Below are 18,839 nucleotides of genomic sequence, written 5' to 3'. Positions count from 1 at the left end.
AAGGATTTTTGAAGCTTATATGACTTCTGGTCAGTTATAACAGACATTATTCAAGCCTTGTAATGCAAACATACAAGCTCTTGAGAGTAAAGACACTTTAAGACATCGTCTTTGTCCTGAGGGCAACCCATCTTATTTCAATAATGACCCTTGTTTAATTGACTTGTGGTTCAGATGTCTTTTATAATGTCTGGATATCATATAGCTAACAGAAGTCCCTGTCCCAATTCTCAGATGCTTCTCCTCCCCTCTAGAGGCTGTAGCCTGCCCACTCCAATGCCAGTGTAGTTGTTGAGCAAGTAACATGTATGGATGGTTTAATGCAAACAAAACAAAGAAATTTTGTAGTCTCTTCTTACATTTTCTGCAAAACTTGCCTATGTTTTGCATAGTAACAATGAAGTAAGAAACATCTTCATTTTAATAGTTGTAGACAAGTGAGTTTAATTTGAAGACTCTACTTGTTGGATTTGGCAGTTGTTTTACATTAAAATAGTTATTTCTGTCATTTATTTTGAAACACTAAACGATTTTCTTGTCATTTGTTCAGGGTTCTGCATTCTGAATGGGGACGGGGGGAGGGGTAAAGAGAAGCTGATAGATCTGATAGACTATTTATGAAAGAATTGGTGAAGACTGTATCTAGGAGTGGGTCATTAAGGTTAATGATTAGAAAGAAGATAACAAAGGAATTAAAAACAAAATACACTCCAGACATTTAGTTTTGTTACAATACTGTTCTCTTAATACTCTTTTGCTCTTCATACTGCACCAAAGTCTTATATATTTGCCAAAAGCTGTCACTGTCTCAACCAATAAACTTTACTTAAAGCTATGCCTTGGTGATCTAACACTTGAATAATTTACTATCATAAAATAGTTTAAAGTACAAATGTTTTATGCTATGCCAAGCTGGACGCTAAAGATGTTTTGTCTAAAACATGAGATAATGGAAAGTGTATTGTGGCATGTGAATGACTGTAGCCTTTTGGTGGTAAATGTTTTCTTAACCAGAAAAGAATGTGTTGAGACTGTTGCCAATGGAAAGGTATTGCCACACTTTGCATTAAAGTACTGTAAATAAATCAGTAAATATGTTTCTGTTCATGTGTTAATCCTCAAGTTATGAATGCCCTCATTGAATAAGAAATGTAATATACTGTTATCCTTTTTAAAAGGTTTCAGTAAGAACTGGTCATAATTACTTCGGATTGAAAGAAATATGAAACCAAATATTTTCATGATGATTGAAGCTGGATTAGAGGGAAGTAGCCATTGCTTAAAGTTCAGCTTCTTTCAAAACCAGAAAAAGGAAGTTCCAAAATCATTCCCAATAGTGTTATGCAGTAAATAGTTCGGTGTACTTCGTGGTTATTGTTAAGTCTGCAAGTGATATAGTTCAGGGGTGGCCAACGGTAGCTCTCCAAATGTTTTTTTTTTGCCTACAACTCCCATCAGCCCCAGCCATTGACCATGCTGGCTGGGGCTGATGGGAGTTGTAGGCAGAAAAACATCTGGAGAGCTACCGTTGGCCACCCCTGATATAGTTTATAGAAATTAATATTAGGTAATGAAATGGGTCTCTTACACTTACTTACATCTGATCTTTACTACTCAGATGGTATTTTTACAATTACTGAAATAATTAGAGCTTGAAACATTTGCGTTTCTGCAGTACATAGAATCATGTTGTGTTGATAGCAATAAAGAATACACATGGTTAACTTTTATTGTTATGGCAGTTATTTAGAAACTGTGTGATGATGCTTGTTCTTGGCTTTAGATACATCATAGGACAGCCTCCATTGTATGTAATTGGTTGGTTAGTGCAGGCTTGTGGGTAGCTAGAATACAGAAATTAAGTTTACCACTGCAGGGAGCTCTGGATTAAACTACAGTCTTTATTACAAATCCAAAAGTTAGATTTTAGCTATGTTTTATTACATAATGGGACTATTATGGTACATCTGAGCATGCAGAAATGGAAACATGCAAACTGAGCACTAATAAATTGATAGTTTATCAGAGAGAAGTTTCATAAGCAGTGTCTCCTCAGTGAGAGGAGTTCTGCCTCCTCTCTCTGAATATCATGACATGAATTATGAGTAACCTTTCATCCCTGGTTTTCCCCCAAAGACCATTCAGTAGGTAACTCAAGTGGGAATGTATCTCTTGGTTCTGTTTTGTGGCCTGGTGTGTGGAGCATTGATCAGTTGGAATAGTAATACGCAGAACAAGATCCTGGTTTACACAAGCAGCAAATGAGGTGATAGCATATTTTAGAGCACTTCTCTTGGTGGACTTCTTTCAGACAACCAGCACAACAGGCAAAGGGCTTCACTGAACACTTCTCTCAAAAGTTCTCAGTTTTTTGTTTGCAATGAGTTTGTTGAGGAGTACTAAAGAGTGATATTCCCCACATGCAGTCTGCCACTTCATTCACTTATCTCCATTCTACTGCAGTTTTAGACCCAGCCTAAATCATGCTTATGTACCATTTACCTGCTCTGTCCACACAGATCCTGCCATTTGTGGTTTCCATTAGTACCCATGTAAGGCTGAACAAAACCACAGCTAAAACGTCCAAATATATCTGTAAGGTATAGTTGAACTGCATTCTAGAAAACCTTTCAAGTTAGGGAAAAAAGCTGGAACAGATAACTTTTAGTGTTTCCCAGGTTCTATTGTCGATAGCTTCTTAAATCGATAAATGCCATCCAGGATACCTCCACTTACTAGAAAACTCTGATAATGCAGTATTTGTATGTATCAGAATGGGAATGTATGGTGGTTAAAAAAAAAAGATTTAAATATCCTCAGATTTGGTACCAATTTGGCAAGTGGCAAATGAATATGCAAGGGAATGTGCTTAAAATTTGGCAAGTGGTAAACATATCATTTTCTTAGTTGAGATTTGGTGCACATACAGTTTAAGAGAGTCCAATTATTAGGAAGACCTGAAGAGCAGAAAATGGTTTATTCTCCCTTCAAACAGGAAATAAGGGAGAGAAGATGGCATGCCATAGCTCAATCTCATCAGATCTTAGGAGCTAAGCAGGGTCAGTACTTGGAAGGGAACAAAGATGCTACAGAAGAAGGAAATGGTAAATGCCCTCTGCTTCTCACTTCCCTTGAAAGCTCCTGGGGTCACCAAAAGTTGGCTGCAACTTGAGGACACTTTACACACACAAACAGGGAATGATAAATGTAGCCCTAAATATTCTGGCATGAGATAGAAAGCTGAAATTTGATAACATACAGTCCAACTTATTGTAAACTAAGTTTGAAAACAGTGTAATTGTAAACTTCTCCCTGAAATTATAGTAGGTATAAAAGGATATTTTGGTCTGACTGATTCATGGGGATATCAAGTTTGAAAATTGCTTCATGCATTCTTTTGTGAGAGACCCAGAGAGGTATTTTGTATTCCTTTCCTTTAAAGTATGTTCCAAAATGGTTAAAGAACTTCGGAATTTGCAAAAAAAAAGCAGACATTTGACCTAAAATGTACTGACTCAGTAAAATATGGAAATAGGGCATTTCTCTTATCATGTCAATAAAGACAGTGTTTGCCTCCATACGGAGATTAGCATTTCACTACTAAGCAAGCAAGCCTCTTGTATGACAAAACATTGGGTTGTAGAAAGTTCTTCTTTAATTGTCTCTTCCCATGCCTGAATAGGATTTGTGGAAGGATAGAAATACTGAATGATCTGTGTGCTTTGTTACAGAGTGTAGGCTTTATTTTCAGATAATGTAATATGTTTGCAGGCTAATTAACTTTACAATTGCTTTTTCAAAGGTATGAAGAACTAGATGCCAGCAAAGGCCTTCTAGACAATTTAAGAGGCAAGACTGTCATTGAATACCCATCTTTGCACGTAGTTCTGAAAAAATTCAAGACGGATATGGCTGTTCTTGGCTACATTGAGAATAAAGGTATTTATTGTTATATATCGCACACTAAGATATTTTAAACACTAATTAATAAGATATCTAAAATTTTATTAGTGCTAGGTGTGAATCTACTTTGATTTTCACTCTAGCTTATAAAACATTTTTGGTCTATTGAAATCCTGCAGGTTAAAATCATTCTTGTTTACACTTTCTAGTTAAATTTCATATAATTTAACTATTGCAATAGCATTACTAGCATTTTCCTACTATGTGTAAAATATTGATAAACTATTATCCTTTTAAGACATTGAACACATACCTGCTATAAAAATAGAATTTAGGACAATGCTTACAGTGCAGTATTTATTAACATCCATAGTTGATTTGCTTGACTAGTTGAAATATCATTGGAAATTTACATTGCTCTGAAGACACCACATTGGAATATCTCTTTCAGATTATGGTTTGCTGTACAGCTCAGAAATGTCCTCTTAATCTACCTTTAAAATACGTTGTACAAATCACTCTTCCATCTGCTTATCTGCTATACTCCAGAGTTAGGGAGCAATCCTAAGCGGGTCTACTCAGAAGCAAGTCCAATTGCATTCATTTGGACATACATCAAGGAAAGTGTTGTGAAGACTGCATCTTTAATATACTAGGTGGAAATAGTAATTACTATTTATAGAAGTAATAGTAATATACTGGGTGCAAATAGTTTAAAAGAATCTGCCACAAGAAGACAAATATGCCTACTTTTCTAGATACTCACATCATTGGGAGATAATTGCTGATCTTTTCTCTCATTACTGATTTGGAAGTAACTAAACAGTATAGTAGAGAGAGGGAATAACTGTAGAGAGAGGGAATATACATTGCCTTTATAGCATCAGTAATAATAGGGTTTCAAAAAGGACATCAACAGGAGAGCAATCATTTAGGATGCCCCTTTGGTCTTACCTATTTAGTACCATGCTCTTGCTTTTGTATCCATCTATTCATGAAAGTGTCATTCTGTAATAAACGTCATACTAGTTAAAAAACTTTCAGTTGAGGGAGGGGGGGAATCTAAATTGAAGGCTTTCAATGCAAATCACCTGGCTGCCTTTTAAATTTAAAAGTGATAATTAAATTAGCTAATAAGAAAAAGTAAAGCAAATACCATCTGTACCCCTACCCTATCTTTGAATTCTCATATTCATAATAAAGTAAAAAAGAACATTAACTGCCCTGGGCGTGACAAAATTAAATACCCAAAGCAATGGAGTAGAATCTTCCCTATAGTTTTCCTTTCTTGCGCTCTGACCTCACTCACATAGGTGTCTATGTGTAAGATCTAATATTAGTCACTTAAGAATTACATTCTAGACATGCTGAGGACCTTCCCTGATTATAGTACATATATTCTAGCTGTAGTTTCTGATCAGAATAGGGAAGAGGTTGATGGGGAGCGGGGTAAAGGCCAGAGAGAAGGCTTTTGTTAGGCAAATCAGGGCCAAGCAACATTCCTGTTTTTCTTGGCTGAGCAATCCCAGTGCCAGTTATTTATTCAGTAGCCAGATTCAGTTTTAAAGGAGTCACTGGTATCTGGTGACCACATTTTTGCAGCCCAGGCAGACATATTAGTAATTTGCACAAAAATGTTGCTTTGATTCCAAAGGCAATTACTGAACTAACAAGAAATGGCATTTCAAGAACCGCTATCCTTATTGAATGACAGGAAAAAGATGCTTTGGAAGAGCCTCCACATCATCTAAACGTTAATACTGACAATTCTGAGAGAAATTTTGGAAGCTAATTTCATGCTTTCTAGATCTCAGAAAAGAAATGTTTCTGTTTGCACTTAGAAAAGAAAAGATATTGTCCTTATTTGGAAAGTATCTGCTATGTTTCTGGAAGTTAAGACCACTTAGAGCAGGGGTGGGGAACATCAGGCCAGAGGGCCATTTGCGGCCATCGAGATCACTTGGTCTGGCCCTCAGGGAGCCTGAGTGGTACGCATTGTGAAGGACTGCTGCTGGGGTATGTGGGTGCCTTTAAAGGTCTGCTGGGAGCAGCTGCAGTTTCCACATGGAGGGAGGGAGGGGTGGCAGGGGTGGGGGGTGGGAGCCAACTACCACCAATTCAATTTGCACTTGATTATCCCAGATGGTGTGGCCTAATATGCTAATATTAGGGGATGTGGTCTAGTATGCTATTGAGTTCCTGCTGGGCTTTTTCTACAGAAAAAGCCTTGGATCTATGCATTTGCTTAGGGCAGCAGGCAAGGGGGGTGCGCCAAATTAGGTTCGCCCAACATGACTTCAAATAGAAAAACAATTATTTGCATTAATTTTGCCAGCTTGAATCGTTCTCCCTTGGCGGAGCACTGTTTTTTAAATTGATAATTTTGTATGCAAACAACATTACAAATATTCAAATGACCCTTGGCAGAAAATGGTTCCCCACCCCGACCTAGGGTAACTGCGCTGATGTCTAATCTGCTGGGGGGAAGTGTTTAATGCTGCACATGATGTTTTTTTATTGCAGGTTTATATTTTGTAGGTTTACTGCATTATTATGTTACCTGGATGGGATATTTTTTTAAAAGTTCTTGTGTGAACCTTATTTGTTAAGGAGTGGTATGGAAGTCCCAGAATTGAAAGAAATCTATCTTTGTCTCTGTCACATAACAGTCTGTTGAATGTTATTCATCTGCATTAGAGTTCTTGGCAAATTTGGTTCAGCCAGCCAAGGCAGGTGTACACAATGTACACCTATATACCCTCCTAGAGACTGAGTAGAAGCTGTCTGAATATTTGTTTGTTCAAAAGGCAGAAGTAAAACTGCTGACAGATGCAAGTTACAGGGAACATATCTGGCTGCCAGTTGTCTTCTGGGTCAAATCCAGTTGTCATTTTTAATGCCCTAAATAGTTTTGGACCAGGTTACAGAAAGGACTGCCTGCTCCAATGTTCATCACTTGACCTTGTTGTTCAGAGGCCACAAGGCCTTTCTGCTGTGATCTCTTAATGTTGGAACACTCTCCTCACAGTCTTCTCATGGTGTCAGACTTTGTTTTCAGCACTAGGAAAAGACTTTCTTGAGTATATGCATGTTTGCTAATCTGTGTTTATTTTACTGATTTTTTTACATAGCTCAGATAAAATATATATCACAAGTCAGGAAAGGCACAAATAGGTATTTTAAAAAGCGTGCATGGTTAACAAACAAAGTAATGGAAGCTGTAAAAGGTAAGAAGGATTCCTTTAAGCAGTGGAAAGCTAGTCCAAGTGAGGTTAAACACAGGGAACACAGGCTGTGGCAAATCAAATGCAAGTCTGTGATAAGGTAGGCAAAAAGGGACTATGAGGAGCATATTGCAAAAAACATAAAGACCAACAATAAAAATGTCTTCAAATACATTAGAAGCAGGAAACCAGCCAGGGAGGCAGTGGAGCCCTTGGATGACCAAGGGGTAAAAGGATTACTGAAGGAGGATAGGGAAATGGCTGAGAAGCTGAATGCATTTTTTGCCTCCGTCTTCACTGTGGAAGATGAGAAGTGTTTGCCCATTCCAGAACTGCTGATTTTGGGAGGGGTGTTGAAAGACCTGCGTCAGATTGAGGTGACAAGAGAGGGGAGGTCTTATGACTGATAGACAAATTAAAAACTGATAAATCTTCTTTGTGGTCTCTGTGCTTCACACTCATGGGATAGAGCGCCTGCGCCGATCCCCGAATCGGTATCTGAAAAGCCTGGGATTTTTCCACACTCGGCGCCAATGGGCATGCGCAGCCATCCCAGTACGCATGCTCGCCAGCGCGGGGATTCCGCCAATTCCTTTCTGATGGCTACGCGGAGAGGTTTGCCTTTCGTGTCCCCGGTCGGTGAGATATTGGTTTTTGCCTTATCGTTGTATATAGCCCGTTTGTTGTTTTCTTAGCGTAGATAGTTAGTTTAGATAGTTAAAAAAAAAAGTTGTGTGTGATTGTTGGACTGCCCTTCGGGGCCTTCCCCCCCGTCTGTTTCCCCCAAATTTTTCCCCTCAGAGGACTCTGAGTGGGTTTTTTTGCGACTGGCGTCTATGGAAAGACGTTGGGGGTTTTTCAAATGCTGCTGCTCTTCTGGGGAGAAGATTGCCCCCCCAGACGGCCATTCTCTGTGTCTTCTCTGCTTGGGTGAAGCACACCGCATGAAGTCCTGCCCACACTGTCTCCCCTTCTCCAAGCAAACGAGGAAGAACCGGGCAGCGCGGCTTTCGGCTGCCTTAACCGAGTTGGCACTCCGCCCTCAGAAATCGGCATCGGGCCCGTCGGCATCGACCATGGCAGATACTCCAGCCCCGACGGTCACATCAGCTGATGTGATCCCGATCGTGACCGAAATTCCAATCGAGCGAGGCTCCTCCACTAAACGATCCCATAAAGGATCAGTGGACACGCCCGCCAGAAAACATCGGGATGACTCAGGGACCAAAACATCCATTCTGAAGAAGGCCAAGTCCAAAGAGAAGCGGAAGAGGTCCTGCACTCCATTGCCTTCTCGCAACGTTTCGGCACCGATGACTTCTGCTTCACCGAGGAAGATCCTGGCGTCCCCGTGCCGCAGCCCATCGGCATCAAGAGGCAGTATTCAGCCCCGTCTCTCGATGTCGGAGCAGGAGCTCGACCTCACTCAGTGATCTTTATCTTCCGGGTCGCGGCGACGTAGTGGAAGTGGCTCGATCTCTGAAGTAGAGGAATCAGTGCTGATGGACCTGTCTACCCTGATGGAACCTAGAGGCAGATGGGAGCTAGAGCCCTCCATGGCACCACGCTGTTTCCCACCGCTACCACCGTGGGAGCAGCGTCAGTGGCTGCCCACCTATCCGTACTCTTACCCTCCATATTAGTGGTTTCCACTGAGGGAGTTTACGGAGTGGGGTCAACAATCGGAGGCATCCTGCATGTCGAGGCTTTCGCACCATTCCCGAAGACCATCGGCATCAATCCCTCCGGAGAGGCGCACCGCCCCAGCGGCTGAAACTCATCGGCGACCATCGACATCGACCCGTTCACCCATCCGGGAATCAACGCCGATCCTCTCCGAGCACTCCATGCAGAGGGAGTCTTCATCGTCGGACTCTGAGAGCGGTACCGACAACCAGAAACGTGCTTTGGAGCCTTCGCCAGTGTCCCATACGGCCGAGGATCTTCCTATCTCACCATCAGAGGATCTGAAGTCCTATGGCGAACTGGTGAAGAGGTTGGCAACCTCCCTCTCCCTGCCTGTGACCCAACCACAACCCGTCGTGGATGATAATGTCTTTGACATTATGCAAAGGGACACGTCCACAGCAATCGCTTTGCCGGTCACCAAAGTGATTCTGCAGGCAGTCAAGGAGCCCTGGAAGAAACCATCTTCTACGCCGGTGTCATCTAGAAGGCTGGACCACATGTATAGGGTCCAGGAGACAGGTGCTGAGTTCCTTTTCGCCCATTCGAAACTGAACTCAGTGGTCGTCTCTTCTTCTTCTAAAGCACGTAAGGTCCACTCATCCCCACCTGACAAGGAGGGAAAAAAGCTGGACAATATGGGAAGAAAGGTCTACTCTGCAGGGGCCCTAGGAGTAAAGGTATCTAGCTATGCAGCTTGCATGGCTAGATACCAATTCTCTGTATGGGAGCAACTCACCCCTCTCCTTTCTTCCCTGAGCGAAGACAAAAAGGCTGCTGCTAGGAAGCTGCAGAAAGAAGGCTTTGCTGTGGCCAAGCAACAATTGGCTGCAGCAAAGCACATGGTGGATGTGTCGGCAAAGGCCCTCATGTCCGCTGTGTGCATTCGTCGGCACTCATGGCTACGGTCAACAGCCCTGCAGCAAGATACTAGGGCCTTTGTCGAGGACTTGCCCTTTGAGGGGGATGGCCTTTTCAGCACTACCACAGACAATGCACTGCAGGAGATAGATAAGAACCTGAAGACCTCCAGGAACCTGGGTGTCCAGGCCACCTCCAGAGCTCCCAAGGCGAAGCAGTGGCACAAACCATGGGCCAAGAAGCCTTATCAGAAGTTCTCGCCCAAACAGCAATGACAACCTCGTTCCACCCAGCCTGACAGCAGACCATCGTACTCAGGCAACAACAGGAACCGTTATGGTTCTCAGGCCACTGGCAAATCCAAGGGTGCCCGCCCTCAAAAGCAGGGCCTTTGACTTTCTCGTGGCACATGTCATCGTCCCTACTGGTTCAACATCTATCCGCCTCCACCCTTTCCTACCTGCCTGGGAGTTGATTGCTACAGACAGGTGGGCTCTGTCCATCATAGAAGAAGGCTACATAATAGAGTTTGCTCAGATTCTGAACCAATCCGTGGTGATCACCACTCCCCCTTCCCCACCTCTGCTGGCAGAGGTGAACAACCTCCTACAGAAACAAGCCATAGAAAGAGTTCCGGTGGAAGCCAGGACGGGAGGTTTTTACTCTCGCTACTTCCTGGTCCCCAAGAGGGACGGGGGCTTAAGACCAATTATGGATCTTCGGAATCTGAACAAATTTATTCTGTACCAGAAGTTCAGAATGTCCACGCTGCAAACAATCCTGCCCCACATCAATCAAGGGGACTGTATGGCGACCCTGGACCTCAAGGATGCCTACTTCCATGTCAGCATCCATCCGGCAGTCAGGCATTTCCTTCGGTTTGCAGTGGGTTCCCAGCACTTCCAGTTCAAAGCCCTTCCGTTCGGCCTGTCCACTGCACCTCGGGTGTTTACGAAGATGATGAGCGTTGTGGCTGCCCATCTCGGTCTCCAGGGAATTGTTTTTCCATACATTGACAACTGGCTCCTTGTGGCAAAGTCGAGGGAAAGTTTGTCAACACACATTGCCATCACTCTACGTCTTCTCGACATCTTGGGGTTGCAGGTCAATTTGGAGAAATCTCACCTTACTCCGTCAAGGACAGTGCAGTTCATAGGGGCTTTGGTGGATACGAACCAGCATCGTGCATATCTGCCTCCGCAGAGAGCGAGGGACATTATCGGTCTGGTGCGACTTCTACAGAAGCGAAAGTGGGGCACAGCGCAGCAGCTTCAGCGGATGCTGGGGCTAATGGCGGTGACGACAAGTGTGCTACTTTTTGCAAAACAGAGGATGAGAGGCCTGTAGTTGTGGTTTCTTCGCCAGTTTCGCCCACTCAGAGACTCATGTCGAAAGAGGTTCTTCATCCCAACTGTGGCTCTCCAGGCGCTACAGTGGTGGGAGTCAGAGAACAACATCTGTCAGGGAGCTCCCTTTAACCTCCCGACTCCTACTGTGACTATCACAACAGATGCTTCCACATAAACTACCTAGAACTGCTGGCGGTTCACTTTGCTCTATGCTCTTTCCACCCCCTGGTGGCGGGGAAGACTGTAGCGCTGCTTACGGACAATACCACTGCCCTGTGCTACATCAACAGGCAGGGAGGGACAGTGTCTCGTCGGCTCTGCGCATTGGCGATGGATCTCTGGTTGGAGTGTCTACAATACGACATCTTTGTGAAGGCAGCACACCTTCCAGGGGTCCTCAACATACAGGCAGACTCCCTCAGCAGGGGTGGGGCTTCCCCACACGAGTGGGAACTGCAGTGGTGTTTTCTGAAGCCTGTATTCCAGCTTTGGGCGTACCTGCAGCTGGATGTCTTCGCCACGGCCGAGAACAAGAAATGTCCCATGTTCTGCTCCAGAGGGGGAGTGGATCCAGCCTCTCTGGGAGACGGGCTCCTGCTTCCTTGGGAGGCCCGGTTCCTCTACATGTTCCTGCCTCTGCCATTGTTGATGAAGGTGGTCAACAAAATAGCAAGCGAGAGACCATGCTGCATCCTGGTGACTCCCCGGTGGGCTCGCCAGAACTGGTTCTCGATCCTGCTTCAACTATCAGGGGGGATCTTCTACCAGTTCCCGGCAGAACCGGACCTTCTGTCAGCTCAGGGTGGGCATGTATTCCATCACAACGTGCCCCATCTGAAGCTGACAGCGTGGTTCATCGACCAGTAGGGTTCTCTGACAGGGTCCAGCAAGTCCTTGTGAACAGCAGAAAACTGTCCACCCACGCTTCCTATGACAGGAAGTGGCGGAGATTTACTGAGTTCTTAGTTGATCCTTCAGTCTCACCTAGCAGGGTGGGATTGTTGGCAATTTTTGATTTTTTGCTGGTGGATGCGGGCCTGGTGTTCTCCTCCGTCAAGGTATATTTGGCGGCAATAACTGACTTCCATGATCCGGTGGAGGGGTACTCTGTTTTCGCACACCCTCAGTCCAAGAAATTTTTGAAAGGGTTGTTTAGGTTGCATCCAACATCAAGATCGCCCCCACAGTTGTGGGACTTGACTTTAGTACTGGACAAACTAACTCGTTGCCCCTTTGAGCCGATGGCCACATGCTCTTTGCAGCTCCTGTCATGGAAGACTGCATTTTTGGTTGCCATCACATCAGCACGTCGTGTTGGAGAGCTCACGGCAATGCATTGTGATTATCCTTATCTTGTTTTTCAAGAGGCTGGGGTTTCCTTGGCTCCGGACATTAGTTTTCTTCTGAAGGTGGTCTCTCAGTTCCACCTCAATTTAGAAGTTTGGTTGCCCACTTTTTACCCTAACCCTTCCTCGGACGAGGAACGTAGGCTGCATGCTTTGGACGTTAAGCATGCTTTGCTTTTTTATTTGAACCATTCAAAGATTTTTCGTAAGGACAAGCAGCTTTTTGTTTCATATGCTGCTCCCAAGCTAGGTTCCAGGATTTCGTCTCAGAGGCTCTCAAAATGGCTCACTGAGACGATTAAACTCTGTTATTTGTTGGCAAAGAAGCCGTTACCTGGACCTGATCTGTCAGGACACTTGTTTTTATATTGATAGATTGATTGATTGAGAGAGAGAGAGAGAGCAGGGACTCAGGCTTTGATTTCTGACACTTTGAGTTCAAACTCAAGCACTGTGGGGTAAGGGTGAGACAGAAGTTGCAACTAGGCTGAAGAGCTACAACTCTGCACCAGAAGGGCTTGAAAGTATATCGCTAAGAAAGGTATGATTACTTCATTTTGCTACAGGTTTGAACTGAAACTCAGGGAGCCTGGGCTGCTTGGTTTTTACATTCTGGGAAGGGTCTTTTTGATAATAAGGGAAGGATAAGACAAAGAAAATATACTTATAGAGCAATTATGATTTCATATAGCATTAACAGCAAAACACCAATATAACAGTATTTTGTATTGTCATTCAGTATAGTTCTTCAATTTAAACTTGTGATTTACGCAGAGTATGACTAAGAACTGATTGTTTCATACTAAATCCTTTCAACAGTATTTTGACATGACATACTTGTATTGTAGTTTTGTATATTTCAACATGTAAACAGAGTGTTTGCATGCCTGAGAGCCAGAGATGTTATAGGTTCAAGCTGTCCAGAGTCCCAGGACTGACCAACACACCGAGTGGTGATGTCATACCATTTCTCAATGTGCTTGTCACTCCTGCCTCCCTCTTTTACCCTCCAGCTCACCCTGGTTCTCCTGCTGTAACACTACAGCTCCTCCTTAGATGAGGTCAGCAGTCATCAGCAATAAAATACATATAAACTGCATGTTGCAAAGGAAAAACACATAATGCTTCTCAAGGGTGTTTTTATTAACTAATACTGCTTAACACAAATGTGCTTGTTTGTATATATGATGTAAAATGCTGCTTATTAGAAAAATCTTACCACAGAAGGCCTTAATGAGAAAATATTTCTTGCGTTACCAAAAATGTATAGTTTCTGATTAGAGAATAACAAGTGGAGACCTGCAAGAAACTTGCAGGGAAGGGGCATTACCCCACCTATGCTTCCTTCCCTCTCCCACATCTTCCCTTTTCCTTTTCTCTCCAAGTCAATCCCCTCGTCAATCCCCTCATCTTTTTCTTTGCAACCCTCCACTAAGCCAATCACTCCTTCTTCATCATTCTCTTTCTCTCCCTCCAAGCCAGTACTTCCATCTTTCCCTGTCTGTCTCCACCCAAGCCAATCCCCCCTTCTTTTCCCCACCCCCTACCTTTGATCCCAGCAGTGGTGGCAGTGCCCGGGAGCCATTCCAAGCTTGCACAAGCAACACTTTTTATTTTTTATTTTGGAGATGAAATTTAAACCCCACCAATGTATTTCCTGAAGTTTTTAGATTTTGCTACAAACCTGGGGGGTCACCCAAGTTTGCAGAAAAACTTGTTTGAGATTTGCCCTCTGTGGAAATAAGTATCTGTATGCAGAGGGGACTGTTGAAAATCAGATGTATAGATTGTACTTAGAATGCATCTGTATAACGTTAATAAATTCTGAACATGAAAGTAAAGACATTTCAACCAGAAAAGTTGGCGGTCACATTTTGTATACATTACATCTAGTGTATTTTTAAGTGTGTATTTTCCTCTACATTCTATCCCTTTTATTTTCCTATGGAAATTAGTCAGAACCATTCCTTGTATGGGGAGAAGATAAGGTCCATTTGATAACTTTTCTCAGGACAGATAAAACAAATTTATGAAAATGCAAACCGAAAAACTTGTGTGAAAGCTGATTTTTTCCCTCCACTGTAGATGCTGAGAAACTCAGTCAAGACTTAGTTGAGGAAAGCTCATCTGAAGAAGAAGGAGAAATCCGAGATAGTTCCTGAAAAAAATGGAGCAGCTATCTATACAGATAACCTTTGTATATTAGGCTGGTATATTTTGAATGTTTTTTAATGTGTTGTACTTGAAAACAGAAAGATGTTGATCCAAACATACCTATTAAATTTAATGCACTAACTTAAGTTTCTTTTTTTGAAAACTGCTGGAAAAATTGGAAGATTTTACAGGATTTATGTGCCAAGCACTGAACACCTGTAAAGATGCTTTCAGTAAACTTTCTTTTTCAACATTTGGCTTAATCCCTGTTTAGATGTATTGTAAAGGAGATACTAATGTTGATGACTCCAGATTCACCCCAGCTTCTCCAGTTAAAGAACTCTCAGGCAACAGGGGACAGAAGTACTTCAGAATGAGTCCTTTGAAGATTGCTGACAGTTAGATTATCCAGTGGGCTGAAATCCCATAAAGTAGCTTTATGCTGATGATAAAACTTAAGCATTTAAAGCACAGAGAAAGTACATGTCAGAGAGACATCCATATTGAAAATCCATTTGTAATTATCTTAAGAGGTTATTGTAGCAAGGGATAAACTGGTGTTTTGCTTCTTGGCTGAAGCAGTTAATCATCCTATTCTCATAATGCAATAAAAATCCTCATGTATTAGAGACAACTAAAGAAATCTAAGGAAATTTAGCCACCAAACGCAAACCATTTGACTGCCCCACCCAAGAACAAGACAAGTCATAATGGGGAGAGGGGAGGGAGCAAAAATGACCACTGCTGGAGGAAAACAACCCATTATCTGATTTCATCTAGTTTCCTTCTACATGTGCACACTTAATAATGAGACTTGGGTTGCTGCATATGGGACAAAAGCAACCTGATGCTGCTCACTCAGCAGTGAATGTGCAACACTCCTTTTATAGACACAAATGAACTTATTTAGAACTCAGGTTCAAAATAGAAAAAATTGTTTAGGTTCTGTAATCATGGTTGTTCCATGTCTGTGAGCCGCCCTGAGCCTGCCTTTGGCGGGGGAGGGCGGGATACAAAAATAAATTTACCTTACCTTACCTGTATGGTCTTATGCAGATATAATTAGTGTGGATATAATGGGGTGGATCCAGTGATCCACTCATGCAAAGCTTGCTAAACCTACCCACCTTTCTCTCCCCCAAAAGCCTCTTCCAAACCTGGGAAAGTAGATTATCAAATTTGTGTTACCCAAATGGAGTAACAGCCACACCAGTCATTGAGTGTAGTGGGAGGGGGGGTGTTAGATAATCTTTCCCCCTCTTCTGTCATATACTGCTGACACAAGAAGCAGGAAGCCCAATTTTGCCCACTGCAGACCGCCAACCCAGATGCTATTACTCTAGATGGGTCCAGTGACTCCAGGAATCAACTTTCCCAGGCTAAGAAATAGTTGTGTGAAGGAGGAGGAAAGATATGTGACTGGATCCAACACCATTGGTGTTGCTGTCTTAGACCCATTGGATTCCTCAGTGGAGGTTCCCTGCTTCTCCTTGGAAGAATGTCACAGTAACTCGTTAATACCTCTAGCAACCATGGTCCTCTAATGCAGGGGTCCCCAAACCCCCTGCACTGAACAGCGGGAAAAATGCACCAAAGCCTGGGTTCCTATGCCTCTCTGGTGTGCTCACAATTTGTGCTGGGGGCAACAGTGACAAGCAGCCTGCTGAAAAAGCGGCACCACCCTTGCCTCCTCCCCACTTCCGTCCCACACCCAGGGAAGAAGTGGGGAGGAGGCAAGGGCAGCGCCACTTTTTCAGTGGGTTGCTCGCAGTTGCTGCCCCCAGCGTTGATTGTGAGCACACCAGAGGGACATAGGAGCCCAGCCCTCGGCGAGTTTTTCCCGCCAATCAGTGGGGAGGGGTGTCGGCCTTCAAAGAGCCTGGGAAGGCGGCACTTCACCACCCCTTCCTGGGGCCTAGGGGGCAGGGTAGGCTGGGGAGAAGCCGAATTCGGTGCCCCCACCCTGCTGGCCCTGGGGCCGGTCCCTCGGGCCAGAAAGGTTGGGGGCCACTGCTCTAATATCCCAGAGAGAGGAGAATTGAGTGAGCTAAATTGTTTTGTAATAGCACAAGAGATGAAGAGCATTTCAGGAGTTTTCATGCCAAATAGCAAGTGGTTTTTCTATGCCACTCTTGGGACCATGTTTGGAGTACACTCACTTGGATGCAGATAGAGGAACACTGTTTAAAGTATAGCCAGCAAATAACCAGCCATCATTATTAGGGGTCTGTACCAGGACTGTGGTCCTTAAAATAAAGCAGTGAATTGTTTAACTAATAACTTTGAAAAAAATCCTAAAATCCATAAATATTTGCACGATGTGAATTTTCTGCAGATCAAAAATTATGTCTACTGTGGAATATCTTAAATGTTATCAAATTGTATTTGCTTTGTGTTATGAAACTGAATTTAATGGTCCAGCGTGACTCTGGCCTCTTTTTCCATGCATCGTCACCTGTATCCCACTCAGATGTTGCTGGCTACCTGATCCTTTGGGCAGGCTGCATTGTATAGAAAGTGATGTGCTGCAGCCACACCTGCCAGATGGCTCAAAATGGGCTTCAATTCAGAAAAAAATAAGCAGATGACAGATTTTGGATAATCAGCCTAAAAACCTTGACCACTTGTTCAGCTGTTCTGTGCAATGGTCTCCCCAGGGAAATGGAGAGCATATCATTAACTGAGTCATTTAAAACTAGATTGGACAAAGCACTGGAAAAAGTGCTGTGGTAATAGCAAGTTCAGCTCTTGTTGGTACACTTGCAGTTTCAAAGTATTAAATAAACATTAGCTCATTGTCCTTGTATGAAAGACTAAGTATTATTTGTTGTTAAGAGTCCAGTGGCACCTTTAAGACCAACAAAGTTTTATTCAACATGAAGGCTCATTTTTGAATAAAACTTTGTTCGTTTTAAGGGTGCCACTGGACCCCAACTTTGTTCTGCTTCAGACCAACACAGGCAACATACAATTTTGGTGGAAGTCCAAATAGAACCAAACATGTCTTGTAGTCTGTCTGTTAGTTCAGCTGCAAATGCAGAGAATTCTAGGTAGGACTAGGATATGCTATACAGCTTTTCCTGAGTGAGACCACTGGTCTCTAGCCAAGTACCGTCTGGCTGCAGACAGGTCCATAATATTGCCTATCGGAGGCACTATGAAGGGTGGAGTAAAGAATTTGGACCTTACCTTGACTCTTAGTTACCTTTCTGAAATCTTAGTTACCTTACTGAAACATCTCCACCACCTGCTGAAAAGAGGATTCTGTTGCTCAAACAAACAGCTTTCTGAAGGGCAAAAAGAATGCATAAATTGCTGCTGTTGTTGATGAGATCCACTTTTTTTTAAACTGTGAAGGTGAGAAAAAATATAAATTACCTTGTTAGAATCATATAATTGACATATAAGTGACACATGGAAGTCACTTAGTATGCCCTTAACATTTTACTTTTCTTTGCTAATTATAGACTGCCTTTCTCACTGTGACTCAAAATAATTACATAATGAAATTAGTAAAATTCTAATTTTTCTCAGAAAGAGCAAATCAGAGACAGTGTGATTACTTTTCTGTAGGAGTTTTTTTTTTAAAGCAGGGGATGGATGATTGCCTCTCTGAGTGGCCAGAGGAAGATGTTGTGAGTCAGTGATTGATTTGATAGACATCAGTGACAGATCTTTGTGATCCTTACATGATTTCAGCAACCAGAATGGACAAGGATCCAGAAATCCGGTAGCATTCATAGATCTCAGGATCCTGTAACATCCATCACAGTAATGGGTCAAAATAATCCATAAACAGCCAGAGAATGCATTTGGTATCTCTTCTGCCTGATCCAGTTTGCATCTGGAATCTTAAGTCACAGTGTATTCAGGAGATTTTTTCAGCAAAAAAACCTTTGCAAATGCATTACAAATGCATCAAATACATATTTAGGCATCAATAGATATCAAGATACCAAACAGTTAGGATGGTTGTGAACTGACAGATGCAGTGATTAGCGGAGGAGTTACATTTCTATGCCATGGTCATCACTGCTTCATAGGCCTTCCTGTGAGCTTTGTGATGTGATTTTGTTGGATTCAGTATGTGTTGTTTTTCAGAGATGGGCATGGAATAGGAAAATGGTGGTTCATGGTTCTTTTGATTGCCTGAACTGGAGGTTCATTTTGTGATTCATATGGTTGCCAAAACTGGTTTGTTGGTTTGGGAGGTATAAAACTCACGGGTAGTCTTTAGCAGGCTCTCCTCCACCGGTCCTCCAAGTTTGGCAAAGATTGGATTTGGAATGTCTGAATTATAGCCCCCCAAAGCAGGT

The 18,839-nt window shown here is 43.0% G+C and overlaps 1 protein-coding gene across 1 annotated transcript in view; it reads left to right on the top strand.

Moving 5' to 3' along the window:
* The window catches only part of ZNHIT6 (zinc finger HIT-type containing 6), an 84,704-nt gene extending 70,040 nt beyond the window's left edge, over window positions 1-14,664 (top strand). Inside the window, exons 9-10 of the mRNA XM_060232150.1 lie at window positions 3,803-3,939; window positions 14,455-14,664. Of these exons, the coding sequence (XP_060088133.1) occupies window positions 3,803-3,939; window positions 14,455-14,531 (214 nt within the window). The 3' untranslated portion in view covers window positions 14,532-14,664. The remainder of the gene's footprint in view (window positions 1-3,802; window positions 3,940-14,454) is intronic.
* The last annotated feature ends 4,175 nt before the right edge of the window (window positions 14,665-18,839 follow it).

This window comes from Heteronotia binoei, chromosome 2 (assembly GCF_032191835.1).
Source record: "Heteronotia binoei isolate CCM8104 ecotype False Entrance Well chromosome 2, APGP_CSIRO_Hbin_v1, whole genome shotgun sequence".
In the NCBI taxonomy this organism is placed as follows: domain Eukaryota; kingdom Metazoa; phylum Chordata; class Lepidosauria; order Squamata; family Gekkonidae; genus Heteronotia; species Heteronotia binoei.
The sequence above is the reverse complement of the archived record's forward strand: the minus strand, read 5'-3'. Positions and strand labels throughout refer to the sequence as shown.